General features: G+C 47.7%; 1 protein-coding gene across 1 annotated transcript; it reads right to left on the bottom strand.

The window, feature by feature from the left end:
- Window positions 1-6462: 6462 nt before the first annotated feature.
- On the bottom strand, window positions 6463-23591 carry LOC142570748 (high-affinity choline transporter 1-like). The gene is made up of 2 exons (XM_075679091.1): window positions 23405-23591; window positions 6463-6689 (listed from the first exon to the last, which is right to left on the bottom strand). Exons 1-2 carry the CDS (start codon window positions 23589-23591, stop codon window positions 6463-6465), a joined length of 414 nt encoding a protein of 137 aa, XP_075535206.1.
- Between the last annotated feature and the right edge of the window lie 248 nt (window positions 23592-23839).

The raw sequence follows: 23839 nt of genomic DNA, 5'->3' as shown, positions 1-23839 counted from the left end.
AAGGTTGTGGTCAAAACAACCCCAATGGCTGTCCCAGCGTACCCCGTTATCCTACAACAACCTCGGGACCCACCGACCTTCCACGGAGCAGCACCTGAAGACCCGGAATCCTGGCTGGAGACCTACGAACGAATCGCGACTTTCAACAACTGGGACTCTGACGACAAGCTGCGGCATGTATACTTCGCCTTAGAAGACGCCCCCAGAACGTGGTTTGAGAACCGGGAGTCGGCTTTGACAACATAGGAGGTGTTCTGGAGCGGCTTCCTGCGCACCTTTACGAGCATCGTGCGCAAGGAAAGGGCAGAAGCCATGCTGGATGCCTGAGTGCTGCTACCTACCGAGAACGTTGCCATATTCACGGAAGAAATGAACCGTCTGTTCCGTCACGCCGACCCTGTTATGCTCGAGGAGAAGAAAGTCCGCCTTCTCATGCGGGGTGTAAAGGAAAAATTTTCGGCGCAATGATACGAAGCCCACTGAAGAGCGTAGGAGAGTTCCTTCGCGAAGCCACCAGCATCGAGAAGACACTCGAAATGCGGAACCGGCAATTCAACCACCGCACGGCCTCTACCAATTACGCAGGAATTCAATCGCTGACCACCGACGATCTGCGTGAGACTATCAGAGCGGTACTACGGGAAAAGCTGCAGAGGTTGTACCCCAGGTCGCAGCCTCAAGTAGCCTCAATCGCCGAAATCGTCAAAGATGAGCTTGAGCGATCGCTTAGAGTTCCTGAGCTGCAGCCAGAATCACCGCAGCCCCAGCCGGAAGCGATGACCTAGGCCGCCGTCGCCCGCCGTCAAGGCCCCCCTCCACAACCACGCCAGGGCACTATACCGCCGCAATTCGGTAGTCCATCGCCGCCACCGCCAGCCCGCCCGCCCGTCGCCCAGCGCCGCTGCGCGAGGAACACGGACATTTGGCGTGCTCCTGACCACCGCCCGCTCTGTTAGCAATGCACAGAAGCGGGTCACGTCTACCGCCGATGCCCATACCGGGAGGTGCGACTGCGAGGGTTCGCCGTGAACGCGCCGAGACCACAGCTTGGTGAACGACTTCGCGATTTTGCCGACTACCTCGCCACCACTCAGCGGAGCCCTCGAAGACCGTCCCGTTCGCCGACACCAGGCCGCTACCTGTCGCCGCAGCGCCGACCATTCACTGGCCCAGCCCGGGGCCGGTCTGCGAGCCCATATCCGGAAAACTAAAAGCAGCAACCGATGGAGGTGCGGTTGCTGTTCGTCGAACTAACGAAGATCCTCCGTCGCCGACGAAGACGCCAAATACCTCGACGACATAACGACACGCCGCCGTCGCGATGAAGACTCGAAGCAGAGAATACGCCGACGAAAGATGACCTGACGATGCCACGTATCAGCCACAGGCCAAAACAACAGCCGCAGCCGTGATCCGGCGCCAAGACCTAACTGTAACGCAAGACAAAGAACCGCCGACCTCGACGTGCTTCTCGACGGCCACGCAGGCACCGCCTTAATACACTCAGGAGCCGATTACTCCGTCACGAGTGGACCCATCGCCGCCTAGTTGAAGAATGTTATGACTGCATGGGAAGGCCCTCAAATTCGGACCGCTGGAGGACACCTTATCACGCCGACTGGAATCTGCACATCAAGAATTACCGTTCATGACCGGACTTATCCTACCACCTTCGTTATCCTCCAACAGTGTTCACGAGACGTCATTCTCTGCATGGACTTCCTGAACCAACATGGTGCAATCATCGACCTGAAGTCGAAGTCGATAACACTGTCGGAAGAACGAGCGATACCGCCGGAGAGCTCTCGTAGTCACAATGGCTTAAGCGTGCTCGAAGTCAAGTCAGCATCCCGTCTCGCTCCAGCATTGTCATTTTCGTCGGCGCCAAAATACCTACAGACGTAGAAGGCATCATCGACAGTGAACAACGTCGACTATTAGACCGTGAAATTTGCGTCGCAAGAGGGATCGCTCGACTGCACCGAGGGAAAACTGAAGTGTTGCTGACAAACTTCAGCCAGGAGTTCAAGCACATCAACAAGTGTACGACGATGGCGTACATCGAGGAAATTCTGGAAACCAGTAAAGCGTTTGCCCTCTCGGATTCCACCGCATCTACAACGACGACAATTGTTCCCGAACCAGGCTAAGACATTAATCCAAGTCTCCTCATAATTAAGCAGCAACAGCTCAGAAGTCTGCTCCGACGATACAAAGGCTGCCTTTCGACGTCATCAAGGATTCGACCAACACCAGTCGGAAAGCATCGCATAATCGCAGAGGAGTACGCTCGACCACTCCGCTAGAGCCCTTATCGAGTTTCACCGCCAGAACGTGAAGCTAATATGAGAACAAGTCGACGAAATGCTGCGCGACGACAGCATCCTGCCGTCGAAAATCCCGTGGGCTTCCCCTGTTGTCTTGGTGAAGAAAAAGGACGAAACCTAACGTTGCTGCGTCGATTATCGTCGACTGAACAAGATCACAAAGAAAAATGTATACTCCCTTCCACGGATACACGACTCAATTGGTTGGCTCTACAACGCAAAATACTTCTCGTCGATGGACCTCAAGTCTGGCTACTGGCAAATAGAAGTTGACGAGAGGGATCGCGAAAAGACCGCCTTCATCACGCCAGACGGCCTCTACGAATTCAAGGTCATGCCATTTGGACTGTGCTCGGCGCTTGCAGCGTTACAGCGTGTCATGTACACGTTGTTAGCAGGATTTAAGTGGCAGACCTGTCTTGTTTACTTGGATGTCGTCGTCGTCTTCGTCGGAAATTTCGACGATCACCTTAAGCGGCTTGCGACAGTACTAGAGGCCATCAACTCATCAAGGCGCACTCTGAAGCCAGAAGAGCGCCGCTTCGCTTACGATGACCTTCTGTTCATGGGCCATGTCATCAACAAATCTAGAGTCCGCCCAGACCCACAAAAGCCAGGCGCCATCGCAAAGTTCCAACAACCCATCGACAAGAAGACAGTGCGTAGATTCCTTTGCATGTGTGCCTACTACAAGCGCTTTGTCAAGGACTTTTCACGCATCGCTGAGCTGCTGACACAGCTAACTAAATCAGACGTCGAGTACAAGTGGGAAACGCCGCAGGCCGACGCATTTCAAGAACTCAAACGACGCATGCAGTCGCCGCCCGTACTTGCGCACTTCGAGGAGGACGCCGATACTGCAATCCACACTGACGTCAGTAGCCTAGGCCTCGGTGCTGTCCTAGTCCAGAGAAAAGGTGGATATGAACACGTAATAGCTTACGCTAGACGGTCGTTGTCAAAAGCGGAAGGCAATTATTCTATAACCGAAAAGGAAAGCCTCGCCATCGTTTGGGCTACAGCGAAATGTCGCCCTTACCTATATGGCAGGCCATTCAAAGTCGTCAGCGACCGTCATGTGTTGTGTTAGCCAATTTAAAGGATCCTTCAGGACAGCTGGCGCGGCAAAGCCTAAGACTGCAAGAATATGATATCACTGTAACCTATAAGTCCGGACGAAAACACTCTGATGCCGGTTGCCTATCACGCGCCCCCATTGACTCGCCGGCGCAAGATGACGAAGATGACGGCGCCTTTCTTGGCATTTTAAGCGCGGAAGACTTCGCTGAACAGCAGCGAGCAGACCCGGAGTTGCAAAACCTCGTCGAGTATTTGGAACGGCACACCCACGTTGTCCCTAGGGCATTTAGCGAGGATTGTCTTCGTTCTCACTTCAAAGCAACCTACTCGTCAAGAACTTCTCACCAGTGCGCGCCAACTACTTTGTTGCCGCGTCAGGACTCCGTCCAGAGGCATTGCACGCCCTCCAAGACGATCCGACCACTGGATACCTCGGAATTTCCTGGACACTATCGAGGATACAGGAAAGGTATTATTGGCCGCGTCTGACCGCCGACGTCGCCCGTTATGTCAGAACAGGCCGAGACTGTCAGCGACGCAACACACCACCGACAAGGCCAGCGCGATCACTACAGCCAATCGACCCTCCTTGCCGACCATTCCAGCAGATCGGCATGGACTTGTTGGGACCCTTTCCGACGTCAACAACCGGAAATAGCGGATCGTTGTGGCGACGGACTACCTCACCCGCTTCGCTGAAACTAAAGCACTGCCGAAAGGTAGCGCAGCAGAGGTGGCGAATTTCTTTGTCGAAAACATCCTGCTGCGACACGGCGACCCAGAAGTCCTCATCACCGACAGAGGAACGGCCTTTATAGCGGAGGTCACCCAAGCCATTCTGCCATACAGTCAGACAAGGCACAGGAGGAGAACGGCCTACCACCCACAGACGAATGGTCTTACGGAGCGCCTGTATAAGACACTCGCCGACATGCTAGCAATAGAAGACCACAAGAACACAAGACCTGGGATGCCGTCCTGCCGTACGTAACATTCGCTTACAACATGGCGATGTAACAAGCCACATATCACGCCGTTTAAGCTGGTTTACGGCAGAAGGCCGACGACGACGCTCGACGCCATGCTGCCGCATGTCAGTGACGAGAAAAATCTTGACGTCGCTACCTATCTCCAGCGCGCCGAAGAAGCTCGACAGCTCGACGGATCAAGAACCAGCAACGTGCCGACAGCCGACACTACAGCCTCCGACGACGCTTAGACGAGTACCAGACCGGCGACCGTGTTTGGGTATGGACCCCGATACGCCGACGAGGACTGAGTGAGAAACTATTGCGGCGCTATTTCGGACCCTACAAGGCCATCCGACGTATTGGCGCGCTGGACTATGAGGTCGTGCCAGACGGCATTTCGAATTCACAGCGGCGGCGCGCACTATCGGAACTGCTCCACGCGGTGCGTCTTAAACCCTTTTACGGACGCTGACAAACTTCCTTATTTTGTTTTCTTTGCTACGAGTGCTTTTCTTTATTACTTTCGTTTGTTTGCAGCATCGGTGTGATGCTTTTTAAAAGGTGGGTATTGACACGTGTACTCAGTGTCTTTATAGGGCGACACGTTTCACCGCCGAACAAATGTTATCGCACAGGGCAGGACGCGCTTGCATGTGTCGGAAGTTTCTGGAATGTTATCGATGGTTACATCCGCTGTCTGTTGTCGCCGAACCTTGTGTAGTTTGATTGCATGTAAGCGCGACCCGAATGGCGTAGAACATTGTGGAAGGCATGGGGGTCCCAGCGATTACTCTGGAATATTCAATGACTGATCTATAAAAGCCGACGCACTGACCAGATTTCGATGACCGCCGATGGTGTTCGCCGTTACCGCTGTTCTTTGAGTGCAGCCTGTTTTTGAAGGCACAAGTTCGCCCATTAAAACACTCGTTTCGTTAATCACAGTTTTGCTGCCTTCCTAATTGTCACTATCACTTGACTATATATATATATATATATATATATATATATATATTCCCAGCAGACAATGAAACCAATGAAAGCATCACGAAAATCAGCTGTGGTTGAAATTTTCATGTGGAATATTGCAAAGAAGAGGGAACTAGAAGTGCACCAGAAGAGAACTTGCGCCGATGGGAGTCGAACCCACAACCTCCGTATTATTAGAGTTAGAGTAAACTCTGTATTTTCATTCATTCGTACCTCAAAACCGTGACATGACGCCAACGCCGTGAGTGCTTCTCGAGTGTCTCTGGAATTCCTATTGCAACAAAACGTACACGACAAAACTTACATCCAGAAAATATAAGAGCTACAACAATGTTTGTTGATAAATGCGAGCACGGAAATTTTGAACATTCAGCTGCCTGGTCCATTTCGATGGATGAAGAGTGGAAAAAGTATATGATCATTCAGACGCCACTTTAGCAGGCGGGAGGTTTATGTAAAACATGCCGCAGTTTGGCCCGAAAGACGAAGCACCGACTGCGATAGCAAATTATTACACATGTGCGTGAAGTAAGGATAGTAGTTTCATGGGTCATCAACTTCTAAGCATTCGCTTGCTAATTAAAGTAAGAAGCGTCGTGTCATGCGCGCACAAGCGAAAATGAACACAGTTCACTTGATGACCGCAGCGAACGAATTGCTCTATGTGCTGCATGAATCTCGCTTCAATGCGAACTGAGCGGCGAGAACACAGAGCACACGAAGCCATCAGCCCTTGGCGCGCCCAGACTCTGTACCACTGTACCTACAGCAGACCGTTTTCAATATTCGGTTGTTGCTAGCCACGCTATACGCAGGTGTGGACGGAGTAGAACGGCCTGCCTCCCTGCTCCTAGTGCATTGAGCGCGGGGCAAGCTGGGGCGCTTACATCAAGATGGCGCAAAATCGAGCCACCATCATCGGCTCCTCCTCGCACGCATTCGCTCTCACCCACAGCACATGGTGCGCGGCGGTGATGTTAATGCACCTTGGACTTTATACGGATCATCGCAGCGACGGCGACGCCTACGAAAGATGGAGACCCGCAGTGTTCATATAATTGATGTCGCAGTAACAATTATCCAGCCCCTGGCGCTTACCTGCAGCAGTCGAGAGACTTGGGCATGATGCCACACGCGAAGAGTTTCTCCCAGAGGGCGGAGCTGGCGACGGTAGTGAGCAGATTCAAGGACATGCAGAGTGTCCGGTGCGGAAATTTCTGCATGCCCAGCTGCTCGTCATACAACGGGAGCTTCACCACCACCGGCACGGTCATGGACGGCTCGCCGCACAGCGCCCTTGACACAACGCCTACCACTACGCCTGCGAGCAATGGTCGGATGTTCAAGTAACGGTCATGTGCATTTACGTTAAGCGATAAACATAGCATAGCTCATGTTTTATGTGTAGACGGTATCAAATAGAATATCAGTGAGATATTTTATATATTTACCACTTCCGTGGTTGCTGTTGATTTCTCTAGCTTAAACGAAGAGCCTTCATATTCTTGCAGTGCTGGTGTTCGACTCATTCGTTTTGTTTCCATTCCATGTCTTCTGGCAGAGAGCACATAATTTAAAATGTATGCTGGTCTCGGCGAGCTTCACAAGAACTACCAGAATTACAAGTTTTAATGTAACCAGTAGTTGTAACCACGATGACCCATGTCATCGTGGTTACAACTAGTCATCGTGACTCATAGGGTATTGCATAGACGTCTGAGGTTTCTGCGTGGAGCATCACGCCGCGCTGAAGATCTCATAACCGATGATGACGACTGCTTTACGAATGCACCATTTAGAAAATTTCTAGCGACATCTACCGCCAGAATAGGGAAACTGACGTGTCACCAAGTTGTTGGACAACAATTGTTTTAGGCAGTACCTGCGCTAACTGAGATCGAGAAAGCTTTGTGAGCTTAAAGGTTACCTTTTGCGTTTTGCTTTGCTAAAGTTACGCGAATTCAGTCATCGATGATTGAGGAAGGATGCAGTCATCCCGTTTTTAAAAAGAAGTCTGCGCACATTTAACGGTGCCGTAAGTTGAGCTAGAACCACTGCCATAAATCGGTAAGTCAGCTGCCCTGCTAACCTCTTTTCAACCAGATATCCTTCGCACAGACTACATTTTTCCGTGTAAGTAGTTGTGGACTTCATAAAACCACGAGAAAGCCGCCACTTTATCGGCTTCATAGAGCTGGATTGAAAAACAATAAACTGTTCTCAGGGAAATGTATATGTTACTTACATAGAAATTACAACCACGGTCCTTCAATGCTATTGAAGGACCCCGATACAAATCTCGAATGCATATCACATTTATTCATTCAATATATTTGTATGGCCCAGCAGAAAAGCAGCAAGAATGGTGGTAAGCACATCGTTTATTATCGCTATAGTTGCAGATGTAGTATCGAGTATGCTCACTGCTCCCGTATTTTTACGCAGACTAAGTACTAAGGCTTATGTGATGTAGCTCATCAATACTAAAATCAGAAAAACAGAGTAATTGGGGGTGAGGAGTTATGGAGTCGCCATCTGTCAGAACCGGCTCCCTTGCGTAGTATGAGTGATCACGCGGCGCGCTCCTCTTTGGTTTCGCTTACGGCGCTCAATAATAACACCACGCGGTAGCCCTCCTGGAGATTCATGCAGGTACTCTCAAAGCGAGGGAAGTTTTTGACTGTCGGTATAATAATCTCGGGAAAAGTTAAAGCACAGAATCGTTTACAGACTCGTTCACCGAACACGTGCAGCGAACGATCCTACGCGCGGTGGCCACGATGAAGTCTCCCGAACCGGCTTCTTGCGTGAACGGTAGACAAACGCTGAAAGTAAACTCTGTGAAATATGTTCTTATAGTAGGCTGTCTGTATAACCAAATCGGGCATAACAGAATGAAGCCTCAATCGCACGGGTTAGCAGCAACCGACGGCGCGTCTGCGTGCATGTCCGCGCACAATGTTTTGCTTTCTCTGTGAGCGCGTCTTCGCACCGTCCGTGAGCTTTATGCCGCAGCATATGAGCATTTCACACTACACTAGCAACTATTGCTGCGGGTACGCTATCAGAACTGTTCAAAAATAATTTCGTTATAGAGATTTCGACCGCTACGGGTACTGTGATGTGCCGTCGCGAGGATTCAATCTTTTTTTGTCTTCTATATTCTTGGACATTTCAATATTATTTCTCAAGTTGCGTCGCACTGTATGTTTATCAGTCTTCGCAGCGCGCGATTTCCCTCTGCTTCTTTCTTGTAATCCAATGCATTATTTCTTAACACAAACATGACCATATGCCATGCCTATCTTTAATGTGCGTCTTACCGCTCCCTTTCCGTTCCAGTGAACTTGCCAGTATCTAGCACCAATAAATTCATCGACCAAACCGTCCTGTCATTAGCCGGGCAGTGGGCGCGGGCGAGCGTCTCAGTGCGCGTTTTCTGCTACTCACCTAACATCGCGCAGTCCCGGCGCCGTAGCAGAATTCTTTCTCGCGTGCGTGCTTACTGCATACCCGAGTTGTAGCCGATGGCTGTCTGCCAGTTCTAAGTTTCGCCAGCCAAGCTTCACGCAGCTCCTTGCCCTTCGGCTACATGTGAATGAGGCTGACACCGGGCTCCGTTGCGTACGTTCGGCACTGCGGCACCGAGCAGTAGCCTACCACACTGCACGCCTCGAAAGGCAACCACTACCTATTATAGTAATTTCAGATGTCAAGTTGGCACCCAAGGCGGTAAAGCCTCGCCACTTAATCAGAACCACGGCGCAGGTGGAACTTTAAACTTTCGTTTTCAGCTCGCTTCGGCGCTTCCGAAGCAGTCGACGCGGCCGCTGTGTCCACGTGATCCCTCATGCCACGTCACGCCGACGGCGGCGCCAGCTTTTCCAGTGGTGGAGCTCGCCGCCAATAGGGTAGGCAATGTTGCGAAATCTGGCAATTTTTTTTATTCATGCGAATGCCTGCAGCTCCACAAGGGCATTGTAGCAGGGGCAGTGGCGTAGCTAGGTCGTCTGGCACCCGGGGCCCATAGGTCTTCTGTCACCCCCCCTCCCCGGGTGTAGCCGGCGGAAAGAGGGGTGTCTTCAGACGTATATGACACCCCCCCCCCACTCACTGGCCCCTTGCACCCGGGGCCCACGGCCCCCCGGCCCCCCCTGTTGCTACGCCACTGAGCAGGGGGCACTACAGGTATACATTGGTACAGAAAGAACTGACTCCGGAAAGAGAATATACATACACAGAAAGCTAGTACCTGGCTAGACCTGTGTTTTACGCATTCTAGTGGGACGTTCTACAAGCGGTGACAGAATTTGAGCCGACATTTTAGAAGAGAAATGGATTCATTACATGCCAATTAAAATCCGCTGATGGTAACACTGAAACGCCTGGAAACTTCACAAATCGTTTACTGCAACAAACAAGGTTTTTCAAAAAAATTGCTGCTTTACTTAAACAGATGATAAGTCAAGCAAGCATATTTCTTAATAGAAGATGTACACAACATCTTTTAAATGCAAAGTCATAGTTGAATTGAATTCTGAGGTTTTATATGCCACAACTACGATTTGGTTATGACGTACGCCATTGTGGGGGACAACTGATTGATTTTGACAACTTGAGTATGTTTAACGTGCCCTCAATGCAGAGGACACGGTTGTTTTGCAATGCGCCACCATCAAAATGCGGCCGTCGCGGTCACAATTTGTCCCGCGAACTCGTGCGCTTAGCAGTGCAATAACATAGCCGCTAAGCCACCGCGGAGGTTACGAAGTTGTGGGAGAGGATAAATAACATCGCTGTACCAATTATTTTTTGGTTGCGAGGCACTGAAACAATCTTTTGGCCTTGTGTAAAGAGTGGTTGTTCAGATGTTGGAGCTATAGTCGCACAACCCTTTGTTCCGGTAAGCTTTATTAGTCAATGTAAGAATGCTTTGTTTGTGAACCCCATGCTATTTATCTAAATAACGACAAAAGCCGCTAAGCACGGGGACCGGACACAGTACGGCAAGTTACTTCCAAACTGTGTTCTTTTTTTTGTGTGTGTGTCTGTGAAAACCGTACCTGCTTCGTTTATTTGTACTGCGTCTTCACGTTTTATATTGAGCCTTTCAGCGCCTCCCCGTTTGGTCCACGTACACGTGACTGCATATCAGCGCGATGCTGGAGACTAGCGCTGGTCTCAATGTTTGCCTTAAGCGGACAGGGTTTGTTACGTCTCAATTCGGCGATGAGCATTCCCCAGACGTTTTCCATGAGGCAGTCCTTTCATCAGCGCGCGCCTAGGCGACGCCGAGGCCTGAAACAGACTGCGACGCACAAACAAAGGAGCTCACTTAGTGGCGATGATTACAGCGACGATTACTCTACCTGACCCTGACAAGCTGAAGTAATTGATGAAAAGGGCCAAGGTCGAAGGCTACCGCGGGAACAGCGTTGACCTAGGATTTACAGCTTGCTGCACGCTTGCGCCATATGCCGTGGTGAAGATGCAACATAGGAGGCGCAACAATATCCCTACCATTATGGGAGGGATATAGCGACCGATTCGGCAATTGCGATTTGTCGAGATACACTCATCAGAATCCCTAGTTTTGTCTCCTAGGGAAGATGAAGATATTAAAAGCAGATACCTTTGGTGCAGTGAGCTGTGCTGACGTGTCCTGGTGTGAACTCAGACGTTTAGTGTGCTCTTATATGTAGTGGGCTTCCGTATATGGAGCCAGTGTGAATGATGTAAAACACTTTCTCCTTCATTCCTACTATTGGACGTACGAAGGGATTAGGAAAGTATTTGCCAGTATTTCTTAGCCAAATTACGGCTGTAAATGCGAAGTCAACATATCCATTCCCATAGGCCTTCCTTGGACAAGCTCGGCCTTATCTGCCGTTAGCTCCGCGGCACGGCGCTTCTGTAAGTTGTTGAAGATGGCCGTTATGCTTCAAACGTCCACGGAGTACCAGCAACGACGTGTGATTTATTTTCTACGGAGCAAGGGACGAACGCCCATCGAAGTCGACATGGAAATACAGCCCACGTGTGGGCAAAGGTGTCTCCTTTTGAGAAGTGTGAGGTGGTGTGTTGTGAGTGCGCAAAAAGGAGCCATGGAGACTTGTCTGACAATGAGCATTTGGGGAGACCGCGTGCGTCGCTGACTAACGGAAAGGGCATCTGAACTTTAGTGCTGCGATGGGACATATCTACGCAACGGTGTGGGGAATATATAGAAAAACAGTGTAAGGTAGATAGTATAGCACGTATATTGGTAACAAGCTGCATATACTTTATTTTGGCTTTGTGATTTCTGGTCCTTTATGATTATGAATTTCTGATTCTTTCTGATTATTTTGACTTTCTGATTCTTCCTCGTACTCACCTATGCGCCTAAAGATGAGTGTGAGGCTGCTTCTGACAGTATCAGTCAAAGCAGAGTGGATGCGAAAGCATAGCCGGGTTTGCTTCATGCTGCCTATGTGAAGGTATCGCCGACATGGCGTGAAACCAGGCTGCTATCTTGTACGCGTTCAAAAAGCCGACGTTCACTCGCCGTGGTTGCTCAGTGGCTATGGTGTTGGGCTGCTGAGCACAAAGTCGCGGGATCGAATCCCGGCCACGGCGGCCGCATTTCGATCGGGGCGAAATGCGAAAACACCCGTGTACTTAGATTTAGGTGCACGTTTAAGAACCCCAGGTGGTCAAAATTTGCGGAGTCCCCCACTACGTCGTGCCTCATAATCAGTAAGTGGTTTTGGTGCGTAAAACCCCACAATTTAAAAGCCGACATTTGATTTCGCCTCGCGCGATTGTCCAGGCTGTACCGATATCGTGGCCTAGGGCAATCTAGCCCAATCGCGTGAGGCGAAATCGAGCGTCGGCTTTTCGAACGTTTACAAGATAGCGGCCATATCTTTGGTCAGCGATTCTCAAAATGAAAAAAAAATAATCTTATTCAAATTAGCTTTTTTCCGATTGCGGCACCTTTCGTGTGAGCACTATCCATTGGCGAATGCAATTATATACTAAAGGGTAGAATTTGATTACAACAAAGTGCTAATTTCATTCGCTTTGTTATGGCGATGTTTAACTGTACGTACCTCCCGTGAAAGGAGACTCGCCTGCTCACACTGCGCCACGCCCGCCCATGTAGGAATAAACTTAATTTTGGTTAGCTGCAATTCTTATCGTTGTAGTAGCCGTCATATGTCCACCCATATATATTTTTTCGGCTGCCCAAAAACCTCAAAGAAAAGCTGTATTTTGTTTGTGTGCGTTCAGTTCTCAAATAACCATGTGTTTGCTAGGATCCCCATACAAATGAGTTAGCTGACATGCTTGAAAAGGCTCACAATATGGCAGTTTGATTTGTATTAGGAATCGTAGTAAGAGGATTTGTATTACTGAAAGTAAGGGCGAACTGCAGTGGCAGAATTTAAAAGACTGTAGAAAATGACTTGAACTTATTTCACAGCATATACTATTCCAAACTTGTAAAGATAGAGGCATTGACACGTGTACTTGTTTAGACCTCAAGGCCACAGCGACACGTCTCTGTGGGCCACCGCTCGACCCTTCCCCGAGAGTGGTCGGCGTTGTGTCTTTCGACGGTCCTTCAGGCAGCAGGCTCCTCTCCCAAGCTCATCACCCCTGAGGAAGCCAAGTGCCAGGCCGGGGCACGCTTGTTCCCAGTGCGGTGAACCGGTGGGTGACCGGCGACAGCGAGATTCGAACCCGCGACTTCCCGCAGTCGAGGCGGGCACTTTACGACTGGGTCAAGAGCTCCAGGAGTTGTACTCAGCATCTCCACCAGCTGTCACGTGGTAGTGACGGTGAAGAAAACAGCAAAACCACCACGTGACATCTGGTGGAAGTGCTGGGTACAACTACTGCAGCTCTGCCCGCACGACCACTCTGATATACGCAGCCGCGTCATGCGCTGTGCGATAACACTTTTTAGGCGCTGACAAGCGGTCCCCCGGAAAAGATAAACAAGTACACGTGTCAATATTAGGCTATCATCATACCTCACAAGAAAGAGATAACAGTAAGAAAATTTATTAATTTAAACTGATAGGTGGTGCCTAACGTTGAGTTTTTTCGTTGGACCATGAGAAACTCGATGAGTTATTCAGCCTGCAAATTTTTGCATGGTGTCCAATGATAATTCCCTCTCCGCTTCGTGTGCTTGATTTCAGTGTAAGTTACATCACGCAGAATGTATACTCCCGACTAGAATGCCAGTACAGGCGAAAAATAATTAATCGCAAAGGAAATATTTTGGAGGGAGAAAAATGGCAGGTGCAATAAAATATGCATAAATGTTGCGTCGGTGTCACTGTCAAACCAGAAATTTTTTATATCGAGTGAGTGAGTAAAGTAACTAAACGTGCGTGCATGCCAAACTATGACTTTCTTGTGCATTTTGATTCTGACATAGCTACCAAAATAATTTTTGTCTTTCTTTCGTCTTGTTCTTTTTCTGCTAAGATGTGCTTTCTCCTTGGTTTACTTTCCTTCGGGTTTTCATAGCTATGAGATGTGCACATCTCGCCAAGAATGTCATCTGGAAGTTAGTGATTGCTCGTATTTCTAGTTCCCTTTCATTTGTTCAATTTGTGTGCTAAAGTCAATAGAGCACTGATCAGCATAACAGATTATCAAAACAAATTTAATCAGAACATGACATTCCTTTTTCTTATAGTTACCCTATTTCAACTGCAGAACCGACATTTTTTGGCATGTAGGCTTAAATAGAAATGATCTTCTTGTGATTTTTAGTTTAGAACGGGTTAGTAGCACTAAGGAAACAAAGCGAGTCCACATAGAAAAATGGCTTGACGCACCGTGCACTGACTGATAACTGATCGGATTTTACAGTAGACAAACAATTAAATATGCAGGGACCCTTTGTCAATGGCATGAAACAACATAAACTGGCAGGGGGTAGTCAAACACAAATGTGGCCTGGTCGTAGGCTTCCAAACAATCATGCCATTTTCTCGGTAACTTCAGAAAACAGATGCTGCACTGACACAGTTCTCTTTTATTTTTGTTATTTGGTGGGATTCGATTACCTTCTGGTTTACTGGTTGCTTTTTTTGCTAACACATGGCACTTGTGAAATTCAGGCCGGCATCTGCGCTGCTTATGATGCATGTGCCTTAATGGTCACGTTATAGGGGTGGTCGATTGTGAAGGCTCTCATTCAAATATAGACTTGTCTAGTCTATATATGCTTTTCTTCATGCCAAGGGAATAAAATATACCATGTCTGTGCTAGAATGAACCAACTGAGAGTGCCGTTTCTTACTGTATAGAAATCTATGCTTAGTTGCGTCAGCATTTCTTCATAATCTCAACAACTTATTCGGCGCAGTTATATCAACTGCAACATTCATACACTGGCTTATCCACTTAAGTATAAAGAAAGAAGGTGAAAAAAAATGTGCAACCTGCACTAGTGGGGCGAAGCTGAAGTCAACAGTAGAGCTTGTGATCACGTAGCTTTCACTTGGCTTGCCTATGGTGTTTGTAGGTTCTGCGAGGTTATGCTAGGTTTTGCTCAGTTGTTGGTTGGTTTGTTTAAGTTGTTTCTAGGTTTCGCGAGGTTATGGTAGGCTTGTTAACTTGTTTCTAGGTTTTGCGACCTTGCGATAGGTTTTGCTAAGTTGTTGTCTCGGCAGGCTTGACGCTGGAAGTTTTCGAGCAATCGCAGGCCGGTATCGCTTTCCCGGTGACTCCAAGCGTTCAGACGCCGACTCTCGATCCTCTACTTGTAGTCGCCTCTTCTCAGACGCCGCTTCGGCGCGGTGTTCCGGATCAGCCCGGTGGCGACGCATCGCTTCTCGCTGGGCAGTATACAGCGCTCTTCCTGGTAAGCCACTTCTTGGGCGTGCGGATTTTCTTCAGTCTTCATGGCAGCATCACATACGCACTGAGTAGAGGAGGTGAGAGGTGTGTCGTCGCGCTGGCTGTGACGTCACGACTCTGCCCTACGCGCGTGGGGTGAGGAAGTTACGTGGCTCTGTGCTTTCGCAGGTGGTTGCTAGGCGACGTGAGGCTGAATTTTCTGGTAACCCTTCACGGTGGAACTAAAAGCTTAAACAGCTCCGCTGTTCAAAGTGAAGCATTGCAGTGGGTTCAACTTATAACTCTTCATTCTTGCTACCTTCTTGGCCTGGCAGCTATTCTGCGCTTTTGGAAAATCATATGCACAAAAGCCCCTTTGACGAAACAGGTAGATGTCTGCGAGGCTTTGCGAGCACCACTATAACGTGACTAAAGCAGTGGTTGGCCATTTGGTAACACCGATTATGGTGTTGTGACGCCAACAAGTAAACAAAGAAAGATATATACACATATGACATAATAACCGGCTCTCTCCTCAACCTTTAAACACGCGTGGAGACATGATGTGATGTTCGCTGTTAAAATAAAGTTTCGTGCAGTGCAACTGATGGATGACTGACGCATTTGTCAATCATTTTAAATGTCGAAAGCCACAATTATCTCGCATTTTGTCTGGTCATGATGCCTGGCTACAAGGAGAGTTTTGTGGAACTCAGGACTGCAGCAACATTTATTGCCGTGTTTCACTACGTGTGAGGCAAGATTGTTTCACACAGATGACTGATGCTTCCAGCAATCGCGCATTAATACAGTTTTTAATCACGACATTATGAGGATGGCAGACTGCACACAACACTTGTTGCCTTGTTCCCCGGATGCATATTATGCGTCAAGCCACAACCAACCTTTCTTTCATTTTTTGGCTAATGCCTTTTGTTGTCACAGCACAAAACCCTCCTAACACAGGTCTGTGAAAATATTATTTTCTTAACTAAATTAGGCATGAAAATGGAATATAATAAATGAGCTGACTGAAGTAAAACGATGGTCGCAGTTGTTTCATACACTTTTGTGATTTTCAACGGTAATAGTTCAGCTGCTCCCTACGGGTTCAAAAACGTTTTTCTTGTATGAAGCATTAGATAGATTTGTTCGGATGTGAGAAAAAAGGCCAAAGCCCGCTGAACAAATCGGTTCGGTTGTGGCGTGTGCCACAATTCGCAGGCGGTGCACTGTGCAACGGAGGTTGTATACAGTCAGCCATTGCCATCTCGTCGTGCTGACATTGCGCAGAGAGAATTTTTGTTTTTTCTGCGCCATGCAAGTTGGCACAACTGTACGAACACGTAACAAATAATTAAGTAAGGAAATACGGTACGAAGATACATGAGTATCACTGTATCCCATGGGCTACTACTGTCGTGTAAAGAATTATTTAGGCTGCTGTTGTGTTTACTTGGGATGGCCTGGCCAGTGCCTGAGTAACAGGCTGACTTTAGTTCTTTTAAATCAGGAGAAGCGTCAGAAGGTAGAAGAATGCGGTAGTTCTAGGCCGTGGAAAAAACAAAATTAGAACGTGAGCTTCTGGAAGTGATGTTAATTGAAAGTTATGGATATGATATGTGCGTTAGCGCGGCCTGGTGACACTTATAAGTAAATCTCGATTCAAGTGTAGCCACGGCCAAGTTGGTTCTTCTACATCTGTTATGTATTTATGACTCTTGTGCTGGTCGTTCGCAGTTAACACCTTACCCAAGCATCCCAAGTAATAGGCTTCATGAAGATGTTGTGCACGCATTGTTATCAATTTTTGCCGTAACCTTCTTTTTTGCACCTGCTCTGTTTGTCGCTTGTTCCTAATGTCTTGGGCGCATGCGCGCATTGTCCTCCTGGAACGAAATTTTCCAATGAACGTTTATAGTTGCCAGTAGTGCATGTCCTGTCTGTCTCGCCTCACCTTGTCCCGTCTATTGTACTTCACCGTACTCTCATAGGAGTAATAACAGCAATAAACTGACCCGAGCAATAATCGAAGCCCACAAAATTATCGAATTGAAGGAGAAATGTTTCAGTGTAGCGCCTGCTTCGTTAACTGATAAGGAAATGGCAGGCTTGTCTGCAAACTGATGACCAGGGGCATTTTACATGCACATACTTTAATGTGTATAATTGCTTCTTGCCTCTTAGGATTTCTGTCGCTTTTAGGAGGCGTTCCAGAGTATTAATTGTTCGTATGTTGTAAATTTAAATCAATTTTCGGCCAGCACTACGTGTCGTTATTCTATAAGCCCTTAGTTTGTCAGCTACTTGGCTCTCTTCCATGCAGGTATAAATCAACATGTAGCCATTTCTTTATTTTAAGAGTATGAGGAGAATACTCTTAATTTGTAGTGCATTAGAAAAAGCTTCCCATGTTTACGAAGAAGTCCTGCTGAACAAAAGCAATGTGTTAAATCAAGAAATGGCACTCCACATCTATACGGAGCTTGGTTCCCCTGTTACATGCTTATCTGCTAGTCTGTAGTCTACATGCTAGTCTGTAGGCTGAATTTCTGTTTCTTCCCTATTGAATTCTCAAGAAAGGCACTTGCCATTCGCTGAAAACAAATCTTTGTACTACGATACACAGCCATGCACAAAGCACTAGAGCTCAATAATATAGCTTTAAGGAAATACAGCTTCCGTGTGCAGCAATAGGCTGCATACGACGAAGGTAAACAGAAAGATGGAAACATTAGTCATCAAGGGTTGTACGACAAAGCACGCCTCAAGTTGGAGCCATCTTTACAAGCGAACTAAATGGCTCCAGCATGATACATGCCTTGTTCAACCTGACAAGTCCCCTTGCCAAAACATATGCTTTTGACTGAGACATACATCCTCCGTTCGACCACTCTCCACCAACAATACACCAATACAAGTGGCAACCCATGGCGAGGTAAAGGATTCACATTCGAAAAAAGGCAATGTGATGTGTACCCTGCAAGGCAGTGTGAACAGTATTTTGTTCACTTGAATGAAATGCAGATTTGCTTTCCAGTTATATGTATTTTGATCCCCATATTATAACGGGAAAACGTTGTTCCTCAGACCGAATATTGTCACGTAGTGATGATTGAAGTGCAAGTGAAGTGGAATTAAAGACAATCTCAAATGCCCTCAGCGACGGTGTGTAATACAGCAACAAAACTGTGAATGACGAAGCTAACTCTTTATTGGACGAACTTCTGCGCACAGAAGCAAGTTACATTGAAAGCACAGCGATAGCGGCGAACACGGTCGGTTATCGTCGAAATCTGATCTGCGGGTCAAGCACGTCGGCTTTTATGCATGAGTCATCGAATGTACCAGAGTAATCGCTGGTGCCCGCGTGTCCTCCAGAAAGTGCTACACAGTTCGCGTCGCTCATATAGTCAGATTACACAAGCTTCGGTGACAACGGACAACGGATTGAAGAATCGATAACATTGGTGAAACGATACATGCAGGCGCGTCCTGCACTGAGCGATATCGTTTAACATTTGTTAGCCTGCGAAAAGCGGTCACCAGAAAAAGATAAACAAGTACACTTGTAAACACTAATTTGAAGCTCACGCAGTATCGCTCCTTTATGCCGGTTCAAACTGCCTTGCTTGCTACACTACCAATCCTTTATGCAACTGCGTTGTAGTGTTTTCAGTATGCATTCCGTTTCAAAAACTAGGCTTTCTGCTCAGAAAGTGTGCTGCTGATTCGCAGGTGAGCGAAAACAAGTATTCTATATATGGATGGTGACTGCAAAAGTGATGGTATTCTTAAATAAGAGCGATATGCTGCTTGAAGTGCAAAAATAGAATCTCAAAGGATCTCAGCTCGAGGATGGGAGGCCAATGAGAGGTGGTCTAGAAGTTTATCTCTGAGAGCAAGGCACTATAGAACACGAGAAAGCGTTACTTATTTCGTCTAAAGTTGCTGCTATTTGATATGCTCAGGGAAGGTACGCATCCGTGGCTTCTTTTGTAGCATTTTACATCGGTGGCTTAATACTTTGCACTGGCTACAATGGAAAATCACTGCTTGCACGTTAAGTAACTGAACAAAGCAGCCATGCTAAAGTGGCTGTGCAAAACGCAATTCATCTTCTATTACAAGCTAAATATATATGGGGCACCCTGTTTGTAACTTTCACAACTCTAGTCATAAAACGGCCAATGATCAAATCCCTGCCTCAACGGCCGTATTTCCGTGCGAGTGAAACGCAAAAACACCCGTCTACTTTTATTTAGGCGCACATAAAACAACCCCCGGTTGTCCAAAATAATCCGGCGCAGTTTTGCAGAGTTACGAGTCCGGAATTGCCATGAATCCGGAATCATTCGACATTTGCACGACCCCGGAATAGAATCGGCATGGAATGGCGACAACTCTTGAAAAAGTGGAGTGGTAAAAGAATTAAGCACCTTTTGCCCAGAATGTAATGCGAACAGAATTACGTTTTTTTTTTCGAAAACTGAGCGCTTTTTCGTCTATGCGCTGCTTTTTGTCAAAATATGCCGAAGAACCAACCAGCTCACGTTCAAACATTAGTAAGTCAGCGATTCGAATTTTGGAATAAAGCAGTGTTTTTAAAACGGTTTGGCTGATTACAAGGACGGTACATTTATAAGCAACGCGCATGCTACAATTCTGTCCTATAGACTGAGTTGCTCCGAAGTTTGCCTCGATCCTTCGCGTTACCGTGGCTACGTGCTGTCTGGGTATCCGTCGTGCGGAACTACTGCGGTGTCATACTCGCACTGGTTAGCCACCTGGTTAGCTCAGATGGTAGAGCGGTTGCCCCGGAAAGGCGCTGGTCCCGGGTTCGAGTCCCGGACCAAGACGAATTTTTATTCAACTGCGAGTCTTTTCTTTCGAGGAACCCGTATGGGTTTCACGTGTGACAATTGCTACGAACGGGTGGATGTCTGAATTTCTCTTTATTGATACTGAAATATCACCAGCCATTTGAACATGCTGACCATGCAAATACTATAGGTAGCGGGAAAACTGCCCCTATGGGAATTAGTAGGCTGGCTTTACTGCACGAGTTATATCATCAAGCTGCTATTTATTGACCTTGGTAACGTGTTTTCCGTATTTTTGGAGTTCTTAACATATCTGATGACACCAGCATTATGGTGCTTTCATCGGTAACTCGCTAAAACTACCAGATACCTTTCCTACTTTGAGGAATCACAGGCATGGGATGGAACTGCCCGGGCATTCCCGGAATGGGAATGGGCTGAGATTTTTCATTCCGAGGAACTGAAAGGAATTGAATTGTGGCAAGTTCTCATTCCCCTGAATGGAATTGGAATGGAATTCCAATTCCGCAACACTAAATTCCAGGTTCGCTCAGTACGGCGTGCCCCATAATCAGATAGTGAGTTTGACTCGTAAAGTACTATAATTTATTTTTAATAGCTTGCTCGGGAATGCACCGCAATAACTAGGTCGAATTATTTAGCTCGTTTGTGTTATGAGTCCCAGTTTCATATATTTTTTCATTTAGCACTTCGGCATTTATCATCATATGTTTGTGCAAGTCTATGGAAAATACCACTGATCGGGCTCATGAAAGCCAGTGTTAATTTTACGTGACTTAGTCTCGCAGGCTCATATAAAGTGTGTGCAAAAATGTTGATTGTCTGTACAAAGTAACAGTTCAAGCACCTGGTTCTATATTTACACTTCAATATGAAACAAGATAAGATTTCTTAAATTTGCATTTCTTTCTTGCGAAAATTTCATTGGGTTAGGACCTGTAGAATAGTACTGACCAGCATGTTTACAATGTACTGTTTTTTTTTTCATCCAGATAGTTCTTTACTGATGCAATTTTTTTTGCCAGAAAGTGAACATATTTAATGAATTTGTTATATTTGTGTCTATAATAAATTTTCTTCCCTTCCAGGATGTGTGTCTCTTGTAATTTTCTTTCAGCTAATAGCAGCTGCGCTCCAAGGAATCTGCTGGCCTCGAAGGCACTGCCGATAGCTAGTATTTTCGCGTGGACGACTGCATGACAGCACAAGGTTTGCAAAGAGGGGCTCTGTGATCTGTGAAAAGAAAATATGTTGAGGAAGTGCGGCGACAAGTTCATTCGCTATTGGACCATGTGTGCTCGTGGCTATGTCAATTCTGCGATGGCCCTGCGCCGTCAAACGGGCCACGTGTGGCGAGCACGAGGCGAAATGCTTCGTGGCGGGACGCCACGCCTAAGCAGTGGCCGACGGAACACCGCCGGCCAAAGTGTGGGACGCCGGCGTTCGCTCCGAGCAGGCGCAACGCCTGCTCGGGTGGGAGCTCCAAGGACGGCCGAGGTCAGTTTAGTCTTGAGCGCCGGCGTCCGACATTCCGACCTGCGGTGTTCCGCCTGTTTTACCAGCGCCACCAAATGTTTTGCTTTGTGCTTGCGCATATAAACTAAAATGCGTTTATTCCTTCATTAACTCGTTCATTAATACCAAAGGACTCCCTAAATAGCGCCTGAATTTCTTCGCAATTGCTCCCATTTCGAAATAATACAACTCCCATTGTGGCCTGCATAACCTCCCCGTCAAATGGCGGTAACGTGGCCATATTACGGAACTCCCGTTGTATGCCGAAGGAATGCCCACCTAAATGGGAAGTTTTATCGTATGGTCAATCAATGGGACCAAAAGCATGTACAGATGAGAATGCACTAGAGGGCAAGCGAAAAACGCCCATCTGGGTGTTTTTCTGTTTCGTGTGTAGTGTCACGACAGCAACCGTGGTCAAGGTATCGTGCTTGCCAAACTTAACGAGAGCGGTGAAGAACACCCCGTGCAGTACCTCAAAGGAAAAATGACACCGCGAGAACAGGCGTTCAGCACCTCTGAGAAAGGGTGTTGCTGCACAGTATGGGCCATTCAAAAGCTCGGATGCTGTATACAAGGTACGAAATTTACTGCGGAGAGCGACCGTTGCCGTCTTGCCTGGCTGAAGCAAGTGTCGGAAAAAAGTGCGAGACTGCTAAGATGGAGTCTCATTTTGCAGGAATACAACTGTGAGGCCAAATATAGGAAAGACAGCCAGAATAATACAGAGGGTCTCAGCCCTGATTTTAAGCAACGAACGCAGGACACCTTTTGTAAAAAAAATGTTCTGTACGTATCGCAGTCGATGTTAATAAGATAGGGCAAGTCATTTTTGTCTTGCCGAGGGTTAACCACGAAAAAATAAAGGAAACAAAGTGCTAAACCTTTATAAAGCGAAGCGGGGATCATAGCCTCCGATGGGCGTGTCACTCGGCCACACCGACCAGAGTGTTTGTGTGCATTGCCAGGTGTCTCATCAGCCATGTAGAACAATTCCAAAAATGGTTACTGAACATCGACGCCTCGGACAACATGACAGATGATCAGCCTCAGGTCAAATCAACCGGGAGCGGAGGAGTAGGTCTCAATGCGGCGATGAGCATTCCTCAGACGTTTTCCACGGGCTGTCCTTTCATCAAAGCGCGCCCAGTGGACGCTGGGGCCCAAAATGGACGGTGACGCGCAAACAGAGGAGCTCATTTACAGGTGACGTTTAAAGCGAAGATCACTCTGGCTGACCCTGACAAGCTGAACTTATTGATGAAAGTGGTCAACGTGGAAGGCGACCGGGGGAACAGCGTCAACCTCGGATTCCCAGATTATTACGCGCTTTCGCCATATGCGGGGGCGAAGGTGCAACGTAGGAAGCGGGACGGTGCGACATAATGGGAGAGATAATGCGACCAATTAGTCGATTGTGATTGGCCGAGATACAGTTATCAGATTCGCTAGTCTAGTCTCCAAGGGAAGATGACGGCATTAAAAGCGGATACCTTTGGTGCAGCGAGGTTGGCTGACGTTTCCTGATGTTAACTGAGACGTTTAATACGCTTCTAGATGGAGTAGGCTTCCGCATTTGGAGCAAGTGTAAATAATGTAAAATAAACCGCTTTCCTTCGTTCCTACCGCGGGACGTACTCATCAATGCACCTAAAGGATTAATGGACCAAACGCCACTTCGAGCCGCAGCAGACTACAGTACAGCAGAGCTTAAATTGTACATTGACCGATTCTGTTAATCATCCTGATGATGCCTATTTGGTCTTGTGGCACGTAAATTCAAAGAAAATAATTTTGTTTCAATATACACGCCAGTATGACTTCGTCTTACCCGAGATGAGCCCGTACGTGTTGGTGGTGCGCTGCCTGTAGAAGAGGCACATCAGCTGCGGGAAGAGCATCACGTACACGACGTCCGCCGACAGGCTCCACAGTGCGTACACAGACTGCACGCTGAGCGCCATAATGGTAGCCGCCACTCCCACGACGCACACCATGGCACGAACCACGACGGCCATCTCGTTGCCGCTCGCCTGCGTCAGGGCTTCACGGTTCGTGCGCCGACTTGCCGCGAGAAAACCCGCGACTGTAACCGGTAACTAAACAGTGAAGGCACGGACGTGACGTCTTCTCACCTAGCCCGATATAGAGGGCATTCTTCTGGCTGCACTAGCTTAAAGAAAGAAATTGCCTGTGGCAAACGTAACAATTCTAATCCTCCTTATAGAGTACTCAATAAGACCGCAATTACTTCTACAAGAAATCT

Source organism: Dermacentor variabilis, chromosome 2 (assembly GCF_050947875.1).
Source record: "Dermacentor variabilis isolate Ectoservices chromosome 2, ASM5094787v1, whole genome shotgun sequence".
NCBI lineage: Eukaryota > Metazoa > Arthropoda > Arachnida > Ixodida > Ixodidae > Dermacentor > Dermacentor variabilis.
This window is presented reverse-complemented; position numbering and strand designations above follow the sequence as displayed.

Excerpts from the sequence above, each read along its gene's own strand:
- LOC142570748 (XM_075679091.1), bottom strand. The coding sequence starts at position 23,591 with ATGGCCGTCGTGGTTCGTGCCATGGTGTGCGTCGTGGGAGTGGCGGCT. Across the intron at positions 6,690-23,404 it reads CACGTACGGGCTCATCTCGG|GCGTAGTGGTAGGCGTTGTG; the intron begins GTAAGACGAAGT and ends CATTGCTCGCAG.